Raw genomic sequence first — 19782 nt, 5'->3', positions numbered from 1 at the left:
TATATTAGTTAAATAACTAAAATCCATTAATATTTATACTGTTATTTTTTTTTTTTTTTACTACTTTATGAACCACATCAGAGACATATTGACATCAATTTAAAGAGGAAAACATCATCATTTTTCTGGATTCGAAAATGTGACTCTTTTTAAAAGTATGATGAAAAAAAGAGAAGCAAAATTTAAAAAAAAAAATCAATAGGTTGATCTGTTGAAGGTGTAAATTCCAACTCTAATACAGTTATGAGCTGTTGAAAGTGAAAATGAAAAGCATGTAATTACTGTATTTGTACAAAATAATTTCAGAAAATGCCTGTAATCAATGTTATGACTTGACGTAGACAAAAATTTAAGTTGTTCTGGCAAAAGACATACGCGGCTTTAAGAAGCTGTAAAATTTGGCAAGAACATTTTGTGATATTCATCAAATACTGAACAGATAGCTCTCACACAGCACTTTACTCCTAGAAGGTGTAATTTTACATCTGGCAGAACCATCAGAAAACCTCTCCGAGCGTCTCCAGACACGATCCTTTCTGCCACTCTACCCTCCGTATTGCACAAGTCTCGCCACGCTCCGCCTGTAATCGGCTACCGGAGTCGGTGCACGCTGGTGTTTTAACTGCGGATTAGAGATATGGAAGGAAGGCGAAGGTATTAAATTACAGCAGGGAGTCAAGTCTCGGCATACTGCTGAGGGGACTGTCCCAGATGTGGACTCAAGATTTACAGCTAATGACGCCTGGATACAGGAAGGTGTGGTGTTTAGTGTTGAAAGAAAAACACCGATAGGATACAGTAGATCTGGCAGTGGGGGGTCAGGAGGTGGGATGAAGGGTGTGTGTGTGTGTGTCGGGGGGGGGGGGGGCTCTGTTCAAATATTTGATTACACACCACAGACGGATGAATTATCTGAACACACCTCGAAGCCCCCGAGGCCGAGAATCTAAGAACATCTTTTGCTGCAAAGAGTCACGGCTTGAATCACACATCCGTCAACACGCTACTCAACTCACACACACACACACACACACACACACACACACACACACACACACACACACACACACACACACACACACACACACACACACACACACACATCCTGCGGGCATCTGCAGACTATTTATGGGTTAAGTCTAAAGCCTAATAAAGTGAAGAATCAGCAGACTTCACCTACTAGTTGGAGTAGTTGGAGTGTTAACTCCAACTGCAATCCAAATAGAGGCAAACTGGTCAGCACAGCAAATTTTTTCACTTCATTTCATCATTATTGTAGTTTTTCTCACATATGATGCTGATCTTCTACATGTCTTTGAATTTCCACAGTTGTTACTTTGAAATCTATTTGTCCTACTTGATTTAACTTCTTAAATTCTAGTTGTGAATCCTCAATAATACCAATTATTTCACACTGAATTTGAAGGAAATGTGTATAAAATGTAAGACAAAAGACATAAAATAGTTCCGATTTCACAGTGCAACCATGACCAACTTTGTTTAGTGTATTTCTAATCAGTGTGAACAGCTTCAGTTAAGAGTTGGAACAAGCTGAACAGAATATAAACTATACTGTCAGGCAGTGTGATATTAGATTAGTTTTAACAACCGTAAAGTTACTTAAGGGGAAATTAAGGTGTAAAACTGGACGTTAAGCAGTTTTATTTGCACCCAGTCCCGCCTGCCTTAAACTCATGTTGTTAAAGTCAATTTATAAAGTACAAATAAAGAAACAACAGCAGCTCCTCTCTCAGCTTGACCCACAGACTTCTCTCACTTTATCTACACACAGTGTAAACTACCTCAGCCAGATGTCCATCAGTCCAAGTTAGAACATGAAAATGACTAAATGTTGTCATCAGGACTATTTTTTACCATATAAGGAATGAATGGGTTGAGCTATGGGAAAGATGATGTCTTCAGTGTGGGAACTTACAGAAGACAACCACTTATCACACTCTGTTATTATTTTGCATGATTATTTGGGTTTGGGTATATTTTTATTTTTGGTATGAGAGTTACCTCACTGATGTCATGTTTGGGTTTTAACCCCAAGCTCACATTATCTCAGATCCAGACGTTCAGATACTGCAGCCTGTTTAGGTTCACTTTCCCTGCTCAAGGTCTCTGCTTTACAGCTGAGTGGAGATGTTGTCATTCCCTTTTATATTCTTTAATCTACTCCAATCCAACATTTGCAGCCCAGTCGGCTCTCTGCAGTTAGTAATTTAAGCTGTGTTGTCAGGAAATGAGCCTCTGGAGAGCGTACTCTTCTCCCATGGCATCTTTTACCCCTCTAGGAGCAGCAGCAGCTGGTGGGGGAAACCACTGAGATGCGCTCTGGGCTGAATTCCTCTCAGTATAGATACATCTGTAGAAGATGTTTATGAGAAAAATGTTTTACTATTTTTAGCAGATTGAAGATATTAGATTAGGAACATTTTTAAATTTTCGTTATCTCAGCCTGTGAAGTTGAGGAAGTTTTGTCTCAACATCTGTCTGTGTTTTTTAACCAGATGTGTAAAAATGAAAACAGAAACTAGAAGATGTGTCTTTCTTCAGCCATCGTTATTTTGCTGTGTTTTTATACTAGTTGGAAATGATGACATATGGAGCGTAGAGTGTTCGATGTATATAGTATTTCGTTAACAAATCAACTCATTAAATTAACCAATCTGCAACTTTAACATCTAATGAGGCTGTAGATCTGCCTTCTGGTTTACATTTTGCTTTTTCAATTGATGTTTGTGACCACTGCATGTAGTAAACACTTGTAACGTATGTCTCTCCGGCAGGCTCACCTGGTGGCAGCGTTCGAGCAGAGTCTGGGCAACATGACCATCAGACTGAAGAGCCTCACCTTGACAGCAGAGCAGAAGGTGAAAAACAGCTCCTCTGATATGTGTGCAGCACAGTCGGTTAAACCAAAGTGTAAGTTTACTGTCGCAGCAGTAGATCTGTCGGACTGATCCTCTCGTCATGTCCCCTGTGTTAGGACTCGGAGCTGAACGAGCTGAGGAAGACCATCGAGCTGCTGAAGAAGCAGAACGCTGTTGCTCAGGCTGCTATCAACGGAGTCATCAACACACCCGAGCTCACACCTAAAGGAGAGAGAACAGGTACAGACAAACTCTGCATTCATCCAGTAGAGATTTTTAAGTTGATACTGGTTGAATTGTGTGCCAGTACCTTTAAAGCTGACTGTAGATAATAAGAATTGATTTGCATTACTATACATGGCATCTTCCTGTGCTCTTTTATGGTCGCCTTAATGGACCGATGCATCACAAAAGCTATAACAGGACACATGATGCAAAAATACTACATGCTGACAGCAGGATATGCATCCAGAATGTTTTATTGATAGAAAAGATAAAGTTTTGATCTGGCAAATACTTTCTGTAGGTCTGGACAAGCCTAGTAGACCAGTTTATTAATAACATGTTTTAACTCTTGAGCTCTGAACAACATGCAGGCTACTTTCTGTATTAGAAAAGCCTCTGAAACAGTATGAAAGCATTCATACCACACTAAAACTCTTCTTTTAGAGTTTAGAGGACATGACACCCCAGTTCACCTGTTATCAGTAGTGCTGTTAAATGAGGAATATCCTGAACTGGACAAAGAATTTAAGACATAAACTCCTCTAAAGAAAAGTTTTCTGATTGCAAAGTAAAACCTCGATCATGTCCAGAAGTGTTAACACCAAGTGGATGATATTTGATATTTCATGAAACATGATATATCATGAAAAACATACTTCTTGCTTGTCTCCTCTCAGCTGGCACTAACGGCAGCACACAACAACATCAACAACAGCAGCAGCATCATCAACAGCAGAATCAGCAGCCAGACCTGCGAATCAGGAGGCAGCACTCCTCCGACAGCGTCAGCAGCGTCGCCAGCGCAACCAGCCACTCCAGCGTGGGCTCCAACATGGATTCTGACGCAAAGAACAAGAAGAAGAACAAGAAGAACTGGGTAAGATGCCAGACAGCGAAGAATGATAATGATAAGGCAGGACTCATTGTGGTTTGATGTTTTTGTTACTGTCTCTTGGCAAATGTCCACGTGTGTTTTGATCTGGCATGTTTGGGTTTCCTCTTCAGGCATCTTTCACTGGGGAAAAGGTGAATACACTGAGGATTCATATGACATTCAGTCCAATCATATAACAAGTAAAGACTGTACTGTGATTTGCAGGTCAAAAGATGTGAACATTTTGATTATAATTGTATGTAAATAACTATATTTCAATGTGAAACAGGTTCTAAATACACTTAAAAATATAAATGCTTTTGAAACTTTTGATCTGCAAATTACCACCAGTGCTCATTAGGTAGAGTTTAGTCCTACTGTAATCTTAACTCAGTCGGTAGTTGTGTTTTACTAGTTATTATACAACAAAACATTTTGCATCAACTTCAGACATGAATTTTATTTTTTTTCCTTTTTGTTGTTTAAAGACTTTTTTGTGCACCGGAGGATCAGTCAGAGAAGATGAAGTACGCAACTTCTTATGTTTCTTCTGTCCTGTAGCCTGAAACCATGTTGTGTTAGCCGCCTGTGGCCGTCACCATCCGATCCCTATGTTGTTGAGTTTTAGCAGGAGCGGTGTGGTGCTTCGTGGTAGCTGTTAAAAGACGTGAGCTCGTGTAGAGTTTCCTGCTTTATGTCACAGTGATAATAAACTACCCTATGTATATGTGTGTGTGTGTGTGTGGATGTGCTTCCAGCTGTCAGAGTTTGTGTAGATGAGACCCCACAGGAGACTCTCTCCGTGCAGGTGCTCATACAGCGTGTGTGATGTGGAGTGTATAGGGGCTGCGAGTGTTGAGGAGTTTATAATGGATCATGAAAGACCCTCGGTTTCATGGTGGTTGTGATGTAGCATTTAGCTCCCAGCTGCCTGGAAGTCAAAATCAAATCTGCTTTGGTCCTGTAGGGGCCTCTAGTTTAATCTCCGTCCTTCCATAACACATTAACACAACCCGAACCCATATGAACATGTGCTGTTTTGTCTCTCTGTCTTCCTCTGCTTCGCTTCATGTGGCAGGTCTATGAGGTAAGAATGGTACGCTGTGTGAAATGAAAGAAACAGAGCAGCCTAACCTCTGCACCTCTTCTAGGTTACTAACTTCCTTTTCCTTCTTTTCCTCCTGTCCTCTGTTGCCTCTGTAGTGCCCTTCCTGTCCTCTCCAGCACTTCTTCCCCTTTAACACTTGACACAAGTCTTATGGGACTTTGAGCCAGCTCTTAAAGGAAAAAATCCACCCTGAAATACTTAAACACTGTTAGAAAAAAAGGATATTAATGATTGTGTTTAATTGTGGTTTGGTTTTGTACAACCAGCCAAAGAAAACATGGTTCATTGCCAGTGTAGCTACTCGTCTGCAGGCAAAAGAAAATAAAACATCAGTCATTATCATCGTGTTTTGGGTTCAGAGCAATTTCTACTCTAATGGAGTAAAAGAGAAACCCAGGAGTCTGTCAAACATTATCAACTCATTAAATCATGTCAATACGAGTGTAAGAGTATCTCAGGGTGGATTCATCTTTTAAACACAACCTCATAAAATATCAGAAAATCAAACTGATTTTAATATAGGTCTTACCTAAACGTTAAATATACAGTAGTTTATATGGCTCATTGTTTTTTATTTATTTATTTTACAGATTTTCACCAAAAATATTCTGATTTTTTTTTTTTAATGGGCAAGTACAGCTTAGAAAGTAAATATTTAAAATGTAAAATATTTTCATAACTTGTTCAGGTGCTGAGTCCAAAAAACCTGAAATAAATTCTGTCTCCGTAACACATTACACACACACACACAGTGTTAAGAGCTGAGCTCAAGTCATAAGACGATTAACCCATAACTCCCTTTCTCCCTGTGACTCACTTGCACTTTTTCACATCTGTTTTCCTCTAGTTTTCCCGGCACAGTCCTCCTCTTCCCTTCTCAGCCGCATGTTTTTGTGAGCGTGTTCGTCACATGCTCACCACCTCCTTTCTCTTTTGTTTAAATGTTTCCTACCTGCAGCTGCGAAGCTCCTTCAAACAAGCCTTCAGCAAGAAGAAATCTCCTAAATCGGCTTCTTCCCACTCTGATATCGAAGAGATGACGGATTCGTCGCTGCCGTCCTCTCCGAAGCTGCCCCACCACAGCTCCACAGCCGGCGGCCACATGCTCAGGAACACACACTCCAACACGCTGTACGTACACATCAACATCTGTGTGTGACTGCAGGATTATTGTGCCTATAAGTTACACTACTGCTGCTTGAATCACAGTGTCTCATGTATGTAAACTGTGTTCTGTGCTGTTTGTGTGTTTGTGTGTACAGATTGTCGGAGTGTTTGGACAGCGAGGCGGAGACAGTGATGCAGCTGCGCAGTGAGCTCAGGGAGAAGGAGATGAAACTGACCGATATCCGCCTGGAGGCTCTCAGCTCCGCACATCAGCTGGATCAGCTCCGAGAGGCCATGAACCGCATGCAGGTCTGTGGATGCATACAAGCCACACCAAACACTCAAATATATCAAAGTCATTCACATTACAAGGTGTAATTAAATCACAGCGTTGAGAAAGTCACTGCTGCACAGCTCTCTGTCATTTTTGGCCGCACCCCAATCAGTGATGTCACAATAATGGTTCGGCTTTGACGGCCAGCTGTGAAATCACTGATTAGAGAGTGTGGCTTTTCATTCATCCTTTAAAGCATAAATGTGCTTGCTGCTTCCACCGTCAACGTTTATTCATTTCTCTGACGTAAAATGTAATGATGGAAATTAAAAACAGACAAATTTAAACCTGATGATTTTGACCATATTCAACTTTCACTTTTCCATCTGTAAAAAAAAAGAAGTAGTAAGTATCTGAGCTGAGCTGTTTTATTTGCATTAGTAGTTACATTAAATTGAACTGACGACGGTGTAATTTATGAACATCTTCAGGTTAAAATTTGAGCTCTCAACCAGCACACAGGAGCTATAACCAAAGTTCAAAATGTAAAATTTGAAAGCTGTTTTTCATGCTACGGTACATTTTTCATGGTACAGTACATTTAACAGTGTGTGTGTGTTTGTGTGTGTGTGCGTGACTGCAGCTGCAGATCGAGAAGCTGAAGTCAGAGAATGACCGTTTGAAGGTGGAGAACAAGGGCAGCAGGGCGGGCTCCCAGGCCTCCATCTCATCCTCTCCTCCTCCTCCTCACACACACGGCCAGATCCAGGGACCCGGGCCAGGGCTTTCCCAACACAGCCTTAACCTCACCACCAGCGAGTCCACCAGTCTAGGTAAGACAGAGCTGCAGTACACAGTTCCTGGTACATTTATAAGAGAATCTGAATATGCTTTGCTTAATGTAGACAGAGAGGGGATAGTTTCCTCAAATAAAGAGATGACATATGATGTGTGTCAGATAGTTATAGTTGGATCTCTGGAGTATCTGGATGTCTTAAACCTAAAATAAGCAAATTAAAATGTGCAATTCTGTCATTTGAGTGATTCAAATCAGCTGTTAAATTTTTTTTCACACTCTCTGTAATGGAGAGGTCATGAGAAATGCAGAAACTCATGTGACTTTGCTCTGCTGTCCTGTCAGACATGCTGCTGGACGACACCGTCGGAGAGGGAGGGATGAGGAAGGAGGGCCGACACGTGAAGATGGTCGTCAGCCTGGACGAAGACAGCAAGTGGGGAGAGGTGAGACCTGATGGAAAAATACAACTTAAATTGCTGTTTGTTGGTTAAGATTGTTACTGAGCTGCTTCTGTAGGAGCTTCGGTGGTTTATCCCAGTTGTGTTTTTCCATCGCAGGACGGCCGGTCTCGTCACTTCCTGATCGGTTGCATTGGTGTGAGTGGCAAAACCAAGTGGGACGTTCTGGATGGAGTGGTCCGGCGCCTTTTCAAGGTAAACAGGGACAGCCACAATACAGGATCGTACATCAGTGTTATTTTAAAGACAGGTTAATGTTTTCTAAAGATATCTAAGAGTCCTGAAGATCTTGAATATGTTGAACTTTTAACACTGGCAGCTCAGGTTTTTCTACCACGACAAACAAAAGACAAAACAGTTTTTTATCCATCTCACATGTTCATTTAAAACCAGAGAAGCATTAGAGCTTAAAAACATCACAACAACATCCTCTAAACGCTGAGACTTTTTGTCCAACAGGAGTACACCAGCCACTTAGACCCGGTGAGCCAGTTAGGCCTGAGCTCAGACAGCGTGGAGGGATACAACATCGGAGAAATCCACCGGCCCAGCAGCCCCAGCACCGCCCAAACGCCCGAGCTGCTGCCCTGCGGCTACCTGGTGGGAGACAGCAACACCATCAACATCCAGCTCAAAGGTACCGACGCCACGTCAAGCGTACAACACGAACGATAACGTTGTGCTGGTGCTGCCAGTCTGTCTACACGGTTATCACTTTTCTACATCTGTAACAGTCTGTTGACAACACAGAGAGAGAAAAACTCCCATTGTTAAAGAGGATAACTGAACCCTGAATAAATGGACCAACATGAATGCAGATCTTTACAATAAGTGTAAATGAATTAAGTCAATGAAGTTAGTTAAGAGAACGTCTTGTCAGAAAAAACAAGATACTGAGACTTTTGGAGATCTTGAGGCAGCCATTTAAATTAAATTTAAATCAATAAAATAAACAAATTGACCAACAGTTTAAGTCATTCAACAAAAATGGAAAGCATTGTGTGTTCCAGCTTTTGAGGATTTGCTGTTTTTCTCTGTTTTATATCATTATTAATCGAACATCTGGGACAGTTGGTCAGACAAAATAAACCATCTAAAGACATCACCTTTGGGTCTGGAAAATGTAATCAAATGACTCATTGAAACTGTATTTGATAGCTTTAATTGATAAAGCATAGTTTAGTCTAAAATTATTTATACTATTCATTAGATTATGTGGATGATAATCATGTATGTAGCTTGTTGTCAAAAGCCGGATAGGTTAGAATCTAATATAACCTCAATTCTAGGTATATCTAAGTTAGATATACCTAGAATTGATTATAGTTGACCAACAGTGCTATTTAATAATACCAGTAAATAAAAAGTAAAAGTATTTTTTCCCCCCAGAAACTTACTTTTACTCTCTAGCTTTCTGTTTAATTGTCACTGTGTATATTATGACCATGTATTTCTGATTTATTTTTTTTTATTGTGTGTTCTTCCTCTGTGTGAAACACTTTGGACACTTTGCTATATAAATAAAGTTGAATCTTAACCAGTCGTCTCCCTTTACATGAATAACACTGTTATTGTGTGTCTGTGTGTGTGTCTAGGCGTGCGCACGGGGAACGTGGACTCGCTGGTGTTCGGCACTCTGATCCCGAAGCCGATGCTGCTGCGCTACGTCTCCCTGCTGAAGGAGCACAGACGCGTCATCCTGTCGGGTCCCAGCGGCACGGGGAAGACGTACCTGGCCAATCAGCTGTCTCGACACCTGCTGCTGCTCGAAGGGCGACCTTTGACCCCGCACGCTGTCGTCACTTTCAACGTGGACCACAAGTCCAGCAAGGTAAGGGCTCTCAAACACTGACGGATGCTAGCACGCTATAAAAAGTCTAGGAGTAAGGCTTAATGGTTTAGATAACCACTACAGAGTAAATATTGGTGGGTCACATCATTTAACATACTGGCTGCTTAGTTTTGGAGATAATAATTGAATTAATCAGTCAAACAGACTTTTCCTGTTCCTGAAATGCTCTATTTTAAAAGCTTAATTGAATTCTCTTCATTAATTACAAAAGAGACCCTGGAAGTTATAAACAAAACTACTTCTCGAGAATAAACTATCTATGTTTATTAAATTACAGGCTATAAAATTCTGATGTGCAAATCAGGTGTAAAGTTAAAAAATAATGTATCCAAAAATGTACTAAAATCCCAGAAAATCAATATGACTTTGGAGGAATGTGCACGCTTAAGTTTGATGACATTATAATTTCTTGTTTACTGTTATGTCACCAAATAAATGATTTATTGTAAGACATATAAGGTATGATAAACTGCAGGTCTCTCATTTCAGATATACCGTATTGTGAGGATTATTTGACTTTATACATTTTCAATTCAATTTGAAATAGCTAACAACCAGTATTACATTTAAAGTTGTCACACTGCTCGTTTGTATTAAATAGCATTGAACACATGAAGCGCTTTGTGAATTAATTAGTCCTGACACCAGCGCTTGTCAGGTCATTTAGCTCCAAATTAGGGCAGCAGGTGGTTAATTTACCTCATCAGGACAATTAAAATCATATTAAGATCTGAATTCAGTATTAACCTTTAATCATCTAAACATCCCGAGAGGCCAGAGAGGGTCTGAGTTGTAGTATGCTCCACATAAAAATCAATGATTAAATGCTCTCTCTCTTTCTGTGTCTGTAGGAGCTGCGTCAGTACCTGTCAGGATTAGCAGAGCAGTGCAGCGGTGTTTCGGGGGCAGAGAGCCCTCTGGTGGTCATCCTGGATAACCTGCACCATGTCAGCTCCCTGGGAGAGATCTTCAACGGCCTCTTCAACTGCAGCTACCAGCACTGGTCAGTTTAAACACACACACACAGAAAACAAGATGAACAATTTTAAATGTTTGCTTAAATTTGATGCACATCCACTACATTACCATAGTAGTGAGTGAAAATATGCAGATTTGTTAAAAAAAAGGTGTATATTTGTATATGGCGTTCTAGTTTAACCCCTTTAGGTTTTACGACATATTTTTAAGGAGAAAAAATATCCACAATCACACTATATTAAAGGCTCAATGTTACTTAAAACATGATTTAAGCTAATGCTTTATTGAATGTAAAGAATCCATCTTATTTTTGAATAAATAACAGTCAAATCTTGAAAAAAGTTCAAATGTTTTTGTATATGATGTGTCATTGTGGAAAAAGTCATAACATTTCAGGCTAAAATAATTATGTTAAGGGTGTTTTTACTGCTTTCAAATGTGTAAAAATGTGTCAAAGTTGACCTGAACAGTCTGTAAGGGTTAAAAGCAACAAGACAACTGGCTTAAATATAGAAGAACATAATGTCACGTTCAGATTATCCTGATTATACGGGACAGTAAGTCACTTTTTTCTCTCCTTTCAGCCCATATATCATCGGCACCATGAGTCAAGCCACATCATCAGCCCCCAACCTGCAGCTCCACCACAACTTCAGGTAAACTGCTGTTAACATACTTCATTCCCTCCTGACTGCTAGATATTTGACATGAATAAAGATTTACATTGCCTTAAATACATTTTTTCCACTCTGTGTGATATTTTTGAGTCCTGATGTACATTTGTGTTTTTTTTGGATTAGATGGGTGCTATGTGCCAACCACATGGAGCCAGTGAAAGGCTTCCTGGGTCGCTACCTGAGGAGGAAGCTGATCGAGACGGAGATCGGCAGCCGAACGCGCAACGTAGAGTTGGTGAAGATCATCGACTGGATGCCACGGGTTTGGCACCATCTCAACCGCTTCCTGGAGACACACAGCTCCTCTGACGTCACCATCGGTAAGAGGACGATGCACAATTGGAGAAAGATTTGGTATTAAAAGTGAGTGTGGAAACAACCAGAGTCTCACCTCTGTGCTGTGCTGTTTGCAGGACCTCGTCTCTTCCTGTCATGTCCCATGGATGTTGAGGGATCCAGGGTTTGGTTCACCGATCTCTGGAACTACTCCATCATCCCCTACATGCTGGAGGCTGTACGAGAAGGACTGCAGGTAACATTTACACACATAATTTGTCTGTGTATGTATAAAAGCAGTGGACAGATCAGTCTCTGGCTAAATAACTACTGATGAGACTTCTGGGATTGTCATTCTCTTTTTTTTTAACTTTAACAAATAAACTAATTTTACATTATGAAGATAAATGAGGTCAGAATGAGGCAGAGGCGTAATGAGTTTGAGTATAACAGCAAGAAGTAGAATTATATGGAGAGTTATGTTCATCAAAGTGAAATTAATTCAATTTTTACTCCTAATCTGTGTGTATTTAGCATCTGATTTAATTAGGTAGCAGTGTTCTGTGTTTACTTTTATGATATAATAAGTTCATTTGTGTTAATTTATTATTACTGTTGTGTTTTTTTGTTTTATTTTCAACTAATTTATTGCATTTTTTTTTTTTATTCCTACCTGCTGTCATTGATATTTTACTTAGAAATGCCAGTCCTATAAGTCCAAAACATTAACATTTACATCTGCTTTAGAGGATCTTCTAGTATATTTAAGTCTCGCCTTCTGTCTCTCTGCAGCTGTACGGCCGCAGGGCTGCGTGGGAGGATCCTGCTGCCTGGGTGATTGACAGCTACCCGTGGTCAGCCTCATCCACTCCGGCCGATTGGCCCCCGCTGCTGCAGCTCCGGCCAGAGGATGTCGGGTTCGATGGCTACTCTGCACCGAGAGAAGTCCGGAAAGAGCCGCCACAGAGCGACAGCGACGCAGACCCACTGGTGAGCAAAAAGACAAATGAAGATGTAAAATGTATTTCTTAAAAAAAGAAACCTGTTACAAAAAATATAGTGCAAACTGACCAGATTTAAACGAGCTATATAACATATGACTTGTTAAATACCACATTATGATTAATTTAGCTCACCTGACTATTCAACATCTCTCAGAGGTTTAGAGGTCCTGTCCTCATTCTGTAAAAGTAAGTCAGAGGAGATACCTGCTTTAAAAGGAACTAGTAACATCTCCATAAATTGATTATTTGCTACATGAGGATATGGATGCTACTCTGTCTATACCATAATTATAAAGCTATAGCCAGCCTGGCTTATTTAAAAAGATCAAATCTGCCCACCAGAACCTCTAAAACTCATATTTCGTTAGTTTAATCTACAAAAGGTGTAGAAACAACTCTTCACTGGTTGCAGTGGCTTCCTGGAGTCTTGTCAGTTCTCATTGTGAGGTTGCCAGGCAACCAGCTGAAACCACTAGAAGTCACTGCACCTGGCCAAGAAGTAGTCCCGCACATGACGCCCCCTTTAAACCACAAATCGTCATTTACTTTGATGTGGAAAACATACAAAAAATGAAACAATATATCAAGTTGAAATATGATATACAAGCTAATATCTGTTAAAACCATCCAGAGAGAGACAGTTGCATCTGAGTTGTACATCTGGATCAGACTGACACTTGTTTCTACCCTCAGATGAACATGCTGATGCGTCTGAAGGAGGCGGCGACGTCATCGAGCCCTCAGAGCTACGACAGCGACTCCAACAGCAACAGTCACCAGGACGACATCCTGGACTCGTCGCTGGAGTCGACATTGTGATGGACTTCAAAATGCAACACTGGGATCAGTCTTCAGGAGGAACTTCTTTTTTTTAAATAATAAGAACTGTTCTCACTGTGAGAACTGGAGAGTATAATTTCAATGCCACAAAATCCAGCCACCTTAATTTGGGTGCAGGTAACCCAAATATTTCAAAAAAGGACAAAAAAAAAAACGGGCAACAAAAGTTTCTACTGCACTGCGCTGTTTTGTTTAATTTTGTTTTTGTTCACCGCTGTGGCCCGTGGCTCCGCTGTCAGGAGCCTGACATCTACTTCAGACAGAATAAAAGCACACAGCCTTTCACTGTAGGTGAGGCGTCATTACCATCATCACCAGCCATCATCAGCCATTAGCACACTAAGCACACCAGCCAGGAGTCCTCCATCCTCCACTGAGCGGCATCATCCTGCTCCCAGTGCGGCCAGACTGCAGTGCACCCGAGCTGCCTGCAGATGGTGATACCGGTTCTCGTCTCTGGAGCATCAGCAAGCCTGAGCTACCAGCTGCTGAGATCGTAGATGAGGCTGCTACCGCTGGCTGGAGGGATGGATGAATGGATGGATGGATGAACCGCTGCTCTTCCTCCTCCTCTGTGGCTGAGGTTGCCTGTTTGGTTGTTCGGGGTGAAATGAGCCAAAGTGAATGTTCAGATATCCAGCAGCCTGCTCTCACCTCTAAAAAACTCTTAAACTGTTGAAACCATTTGATTTTATTCAACTCCAAATTGCATTAAGGCCAAAATTCTCAGTTGAAAATGGAGATTTTTTTCAGCATGGCCATCTATCGTAACGCTGTAGCAACATCGTCTCATTATAACGTCAAATTCAGCAGGGAAAAGAAATGGAGACAAGCTGAAATTCTTACCATAGTCCTGGTTGACATGTTGTAATTTCTTTTGATACACAGATCTGTAAATGCAGAAATTAGTCAGATCTATTGAAAGAAAAAAAGCTTTACTTACACAGTACAACACACATACCTAATTCTACAAAGCAAGTTTAAGTATAGGACAAAATCTAATTCACAAAACACTTTAAGAGGAGAGGGCACAAACTGGAAATTAGCATTCACTGTGGCTAGATTGATCCTTTTAACAGTTCCTTTTTACAGTGTTTGACATAATGTCTTTTCTATCTGTGTTTTGAAGTAAACTTTCTGTCTAATTACACAAATAATCGCCTCTACCACCTCTGAGTTCTTGCTTTGACCCCTTAACCCTCTGAGGTCTCCATGCACATTGGCCCAAACAGGCTGTTGTAGCACAAATCTCTTTTTTTGGTGCTGGACTGAATTCATACAAACAATGCCTTACTCTTTTTCTAAAAAAAAAAAAAACAGACTATGTGCATTAGCTGATTTTCTTTATTTGTCTAAATGGCTGTAAACTTACAGGGCTCCGAGTCGTCTCTCCTCCCGAACCCTCCAAGTTGTCGAGGAGCGTCGTCGACCTTTTTTTTGGTCATCATATCAAGAAAACACCAATGCCGTGGGATTGAAGAGAATGCGAAACACAGCACTTTGGGGTTTTAAATATAAAGTTTTATGCATGTATAACCCGGTGCTGAGAAGCTGGTGTAAATATTTGGACCACTAGCAAGAAAAAAGAAAAAAAAGAAATATATATAGATGTGTTTTGGTGCTCAAAATCTAAAACTTTTGCGGGTTGATTGGGTGAAGTTAAAGATATGTTGATTTTATTATACCTCATCCTCCCATCCTTTAACTGTCTTTCATCACGCTCACTCGTCGTCTGTTTTATGTGATTTTGTGATGAACGATATTGTCCTAACAAACATGTTGAACTCATCAAGTGAAAACTAGTGTATATGCTGCTTTTTTAAAATAGTGATATAATTAATCGGAGGTTAAAGATATTAAAAAAAAAAGGTACTTGTGCTTGAATGGAAAATGTACAACAGTTTGACATCAGTTCTGTGGCTTGATAAATTAAAGAATATTGTACTTTTTTTTTTCTTTTTCCTTCTTATAAACCTCCCAGCCTGCCTTCTGGGAACGGCAGGTAGACATTTAAAAGTCGGTGTCATGTAGCCCAGCAAGGCTTCCCATCGCTTTTCAGTGTTTTTGTGTCACCGATTCTATGCAACGTTCATTCTGATCTCCAAGTGGAAGCCAAAAGCTGAATGTGCGTTTGTGTCACCCCCCCCCCATCCCCCATCCCCCTCCCAACCCCTACCCCTACCCCCTCCCCATCCCGAGCGGTTTCCAGCACTGCCTAGAGATGTACAGCATGGAACCAGATTTGTGAAGACTTTTCGGATTTGTGGCCCACGTTCTTTGTCCATATGTGTGTGTGTCTGTGTATTTTATTGAGGCTTTCCTGCTATGGTCCTTGTAAGCACAAAGAGAGACTGATTCTCTGTCTTGTGTAAAGCCTGCTCTGAGAGGTGTGAGGTGTGAGATGTGTCGTTGAAAGCATTTGACTTGGTCGGTCTATCAAGTTTATTACTTACAAACTCGAATGTTTAGCCTTCTTTGCTATGTACATTTTTATATGTAACATAAAAAAACTTTGTAAATAGTGGATTATCTTCCAGCATTTTGATTACATTTTTCTAGCTGATTTGTTACAGTACTTGAAAAAGGAGTATTTTGTGTACAGTCTCTTTACATCAGAGCAGATTGATGCTGTTTGTCATCACTGGTCTGTCCAGGGCTCGGAGAATTTAATCTGATATCACTGTACTAGTCTTAAGTTATTGTGATTCAATAAAATGAATGATTATTTATGATTGAATTTGGTTTTATGGTTCTTTTCTTTTTCTTCTTTTTTTTCTCCCAAACAACATAAAAACACATGACTGGAAATTGTTTACAATTTTATTTGGTATTTGTACAAAAAGTGTGAAATAAACATATATACACCACATAATACAACATACTTATTAAACAAATTCATATAAATTATTAACGAAATAGCTACATTTTTTTTTCAATAAACAACTCTATTTAAGGTCAAGGTAAAAGTAACTCAGTATTCTTGGCATAAAATTTCCATACAAAATTGTACAAAATACTGTACAATTGAACGAAGCTGTGCAAAACAGCAAATTGTGTCTCAGAAGCAGAGAGTGAAACTTTTTTTTTTTTTTTTTTTTTTTAAACAATGATGTTTATGGGGTCTTTTGTTTCAGGGTGGCAGCTTCTTACAAATCTGGTCACAGTCTCATATAAACAAAACATAGGTTATATCTCTATATTTGCGCCTTTAAAAAAAATAAATTAAGATACTGTTATTTCTTCTTCGTCTGACTCTGAAAAGTCTGAGTGCTTACTGGAGAGAGAGGGAGAGGATATGCTGGAGCCTGCCACCCTCACACTCTCTCTGCTGAACACCTCTTCCTCCTCATCATCCTCTGCTGAGGATTTCTTGCCCACGTCGCTGAGGTCTGGGTGCGGGTTGGCTTTGGTGGGCAGCGTCTGTTCACGGCAGCCACCGGACGACAGCAGCTCCCGTTCCTTGGAGTTTCTCCACTTCATCCGCCGGTTCTGAAACCAGATTTTCACCTGTAGACAGAGACGGAGAGACGTGTGAGTTAAAAATCTGCTTTCAGGTGGATTTAAATGTGTAAAAGTAGCTTTACGCGCCATGATTACGCATGATATATTTTACAGTTTTAAACAATTGTAAGAACTTGTTAAATTGTTTACCTGTGAGTCCTTTAGGCCAAGTTTAGAAGCCAGTTTCTTCCTGTCTGGCTTGCTGATGTATTTCTGTTTCTGGAACATTTTCTCTAAGGCCTTGCGCTGCACATCAGAGAACACAGCCCTCCTTAGCATCCCTCTCCGGGGTTTCCCTCTTGCGGCCAGGGGCCATGAAAAAGTCCCGGGGATGGGAACCACAGATGAAGATGCTGCAAAACAAACACAAAAATAGATTGGCACCTGTTAGATTTGTTTTCTTTGCCAAAATTTCAGTTTAAAAAAAGTGTTCACAGAGAAGAAATCATGTAGCTGGAATGAAAAACGCTTTTTAAATCTCAATTGAAAACTCTTCAGGCATCACAATTGCCCCTTATGAATATAATAATTCCTCTTTAGGGGCATACTTTTTAATCTGTTATTATTGAAAGTCTTCCTCCTTTAGAGCAGAGCAATACGTCTCCGTTTTGAGTGAAATGGCACGAGGTGACTAATTAGCACATTGGCCGGTCCCCAACTGCATTGGTATGGTAAAGAGGTAGCATATCCTTTAAGGAACCCTGTGAGGGCGGATAGAGGAGTTAATAAACCGTGAACGGTAATTGTGTAGTAATGAACTAACGCAGAAAAGACTCTGGACAGGCGGCGAAGGCCATATATTATCGCAACAAAAGGAGATTTACACTTTCAAACTAAACACAACTGCATACCAGAATACTGATGCTCAGAGGGGGGAGTGGAGGGGAATGGCGCATTTTTTTTTTCCCTCTTCGTGCCCTCAAATCATTTTCATTAAATGAACACGAAAAGCTATTCAGGACGCTGGAGTTGTTTTGTTGAGGCATTCAGCTGAGCCCATGAAAAGACTCCATCTCCATTATGATTTCTCTGAATGAAAGCACGGACTAGCGACTTTATAGACTTTTCTAAGAGATTATTCTTTATCTCACCTCGATGATTGGCCCGGTTGGAGAATAGAGGAACGTTTAGGGCACAGAGAGGGAGAAGATTGGAGGTCAGTGGTAACCTATCCTATGAGCTGTGCAGCATAGAGAGGGAAAACATCCCCAGCTGGGACATTTTTTCATACAGTTGGGCTTTTTAAAAATCGGCCCAACTTTAAATCGCACCACGCAAGACACTTTTCCTCTCTGCGTACAGCTGATTGGACTTCCTCCTGACTGTAAGTGCCCTGTGGCCGCAGCAGAATCAGGAACAAGGACGCGCTATGTGGTCTTGTGAGAATATTGAAAACTCTCAATAGCGCCTAATAGGGAAATTAGTGCATGACTGGTTCACGCCTTTGGCCCGCCTGGTAAAAGTCACTCTCCAGGGTGTGTGGGTGGTTCGCCCGGTGGGAGCTGACCAAATTGGTCACAGTGCTGAAGGCTTTGTTGCCCGCCACAGCGGACCGATGGCCCCCCGGGCTCTGTGGGAAAACGCGGGGCCGGGGAAATGCCAAAACGCCCCCCAATGGGAAACAGGGGGGACTATAACTCGCCACCCCGCCTCAAATTTAGAGCGTGACGATTTGGGATAATTGGTTAATTAGGGGGTGGGTGGGTGGGTCCCGGGCAGGGGCCAGAGCCAGCGGTCCCCATTAATAAGACAGTGATTTCTTCTTTTCTGGCTGTTTGTATCATTTCTGTGTCGTTTGGGGTGAAATATATGACAGGTAGGGGGGAAAGCGTTTTACATCTAAATGCAATTAGTTGTGACAGTTTTCTAAAGGGCTCAAAAGAGATCAGTCTATAAAGATCATGTGCGTAAAAGTTGCTGCTTACCTGGTAAATAAGGCGTCCTGAATATGGGGTGAAAGGTTCCGTCAAAGCAGGGGAAGGGGTAGGTCTTGGAGTGCAGATGGTGGATTGTGGGGTGTGAGGAAACTGTATAGAGGAACATCAGACATGTTAAAAAAAATCATCAAAATCATCCCAAAGAGGTGCAAAGTAACTCAAACTGGAAGAGGAAAACACAGAGGAGCTTGTCTACTCACCGGTCTTTGGTGAAGGTGCGAGGATGGCGCTCACTCCAAACTTGAGAAAAGTTGGGTCCTTGCTGCTCGGCAGTGACGTTTTTGGCGAGCACGTTTCGCGGCTGAAAGACATGGTGGTGGTGTCTGTGGGCAGGGAGGCGCTGACTGAGGGAACAGTCCGGTTTAAGAAGGCGGCGGGTCGGCTTATCCGCAGCAGGTCCTCCACTAGAAAGCTGGAGTGCGTCGGAAAGACGTTGGGCAGGGTCTGGTGGAGGGGCAGAGACGCGGCGGGCCGGTACAGACCCGGGTAGAAGGCCGGAGGCGCAAGGACGCTTGGGATCATCATGGTCCCGAGTTGAAAATGTCTGAAATACTCCGTGTGTCAGCTGGAAGAGAATACGTCGTGTGAATGTCTGCGAACTCTTCTGGTTTTCTCACTCAGGGGAGAGGAGCTTTATAGCAGCATGCCCCCCCTCCCTCCCCTCCTCGACCCTCCTCTCAGGGCTGACAGCTCCAACAATGGGGCTCAACAAAGTTCTCCAAATGGGTCGCTTTCATGCTGCATCCCCCGGGCCGCTGATTGGCCGGCGGACGCAATTTATGATTGCATTAGACTTCATAAGCAAGCAACACACAATGTCCTCACCACAAAAGAGACTCAGTCATCAATTTTGCATGTTGACCACTTTCCTTTCAATTTGTTTTGTTTGGCAGAGGCAAGAGGCCTAATTAAAGACAAGAGCAATCTTTACACATTCACTCATTAGTATATGAAGAACTTTTAATGGGGACTTTAAGAAAGATACTTTATTCT

The 19782-nt window shown here is 41.4% G+C and overlaps 2 protein-coding genes across 3 annotated transcripts in view; one reads left to right on the top strand and one right to left on the bottom strand.

The window, feature by feature from the left end:
* nav2a (neuron navigator 2a) overlaps positions 1-16073 on the top strand; it is a 61381-nt gene extending 45308 nt beyond the window's left edge. For both annotated transcript variants that reach the window (XM_062438113.1, XM_062437846.1), the window contains 16 exons: positions 2796-2879; positions 2996-3119; positions 3782-3981; positions 6045-6217; positions 6349-6502; positions 7111-7300; positions 7609-7709; positions 7824-7919; positions 8184-8361; positions 9320-9555; positions 10428-10579; positions 11139-11210; positions 11355-11551; positions 11645-11763; positions 12300-12497; positions 13205-16073. In XM_062438113.1, the coding sequence (XP_062294097.1) occupies positions 2796-2879; positions 2996-3119; positions 3782-3981; positions 6045-6217; positions 6349-6502; positions 7111-7300; positions 7609-7709; positions 7824-7919; positions 8184-8361; positions 9320-9555; positions 10428-10579; positions 11139-11210; positions 11355-11551; positions 11645-11763; positions 12300-12497; positions 13205-13330 (2400 nt within the window). In that variant the 3' untranslated portion in view covers positions 13331-16073. The remainder of the gene's footprint in view (positions 1-2795; positions 2880-2995; positions 3120-3781; positions 3982-6044; positions 6218-6348; positions 6503-7110; positions 7301-7608; positions 7710-7823; positions 7920-8183; positions 8362-9319; positions 9556-10427; positions 10580-11138; positions 11211-11354; positions 11552-11644; positions 11764-12299; positions 12498-13204) is intronic.
* A 500-nt stretch (positions 16074-16573) lies between these two features.
* dbx1a (developing brain homeobox 1a) lies at positions 16574-19314 on the bottom strand. The gene is made up of 4 exons (XM_062418921.1): positions 18990-19314; positions 18778-18879; positions 17003-17205; positions 16574-16858 (listed from the first exon to the last, which is right to left on the bottom strand). Exons 1-4 carry the CDS (start codon positions 19312-19314, stop codon positions 16574-16576), a joined length of 915 nt encoding a protein of 304 aa, XP_062274905.1.
* Between the last annotated feature and the right edge of the window lie 468 nt (positions 19315-19782).

Source organism: Scomber scombrus, chromosome 1 (assembly GCF_963691925.1).
Source record: "Scomber scombrus chromosome 1, fScoSco1.1, whole genome shotgun sequence".
Classification (NCBI taxonomy): domain Eukaryota; kingdom Metazoa; phylum Chordata; class Actinopteri; order Scombriformes; family Scombridae; genus Scomber; species Scomber scombrus.
The sequence above is the reverse complement of the archived record's forward strand: the minus strand, read 5'-3'. Positions and strand labels throughout refer to the sequence as shown.

Bases quoted from the DNA above. Each gene is read 5' to 3' on its own strand.
- dbx1a (XM_062418921.1), bottom strand. From the start codon at position 19,314: ATGATGATCCCAAGCGTCCTTGCGCCTCCGGCCTTCTACCCGGGTCTG. The intron at 18,880-18,989 runs GTGAGTAGACAA...TCCTCTATACAG, and splicing joins CGCACCTTCACCAAAGACCG to TTTCCTCACACCCCACAATC. The intron at 16,859-17,002 runs GTAAACAATTTA...CTCTGTCTACAG, and splicing joins TTGGCCTAAAGGACTCACAG to GTGAAAATCTGGTTTCAGAA.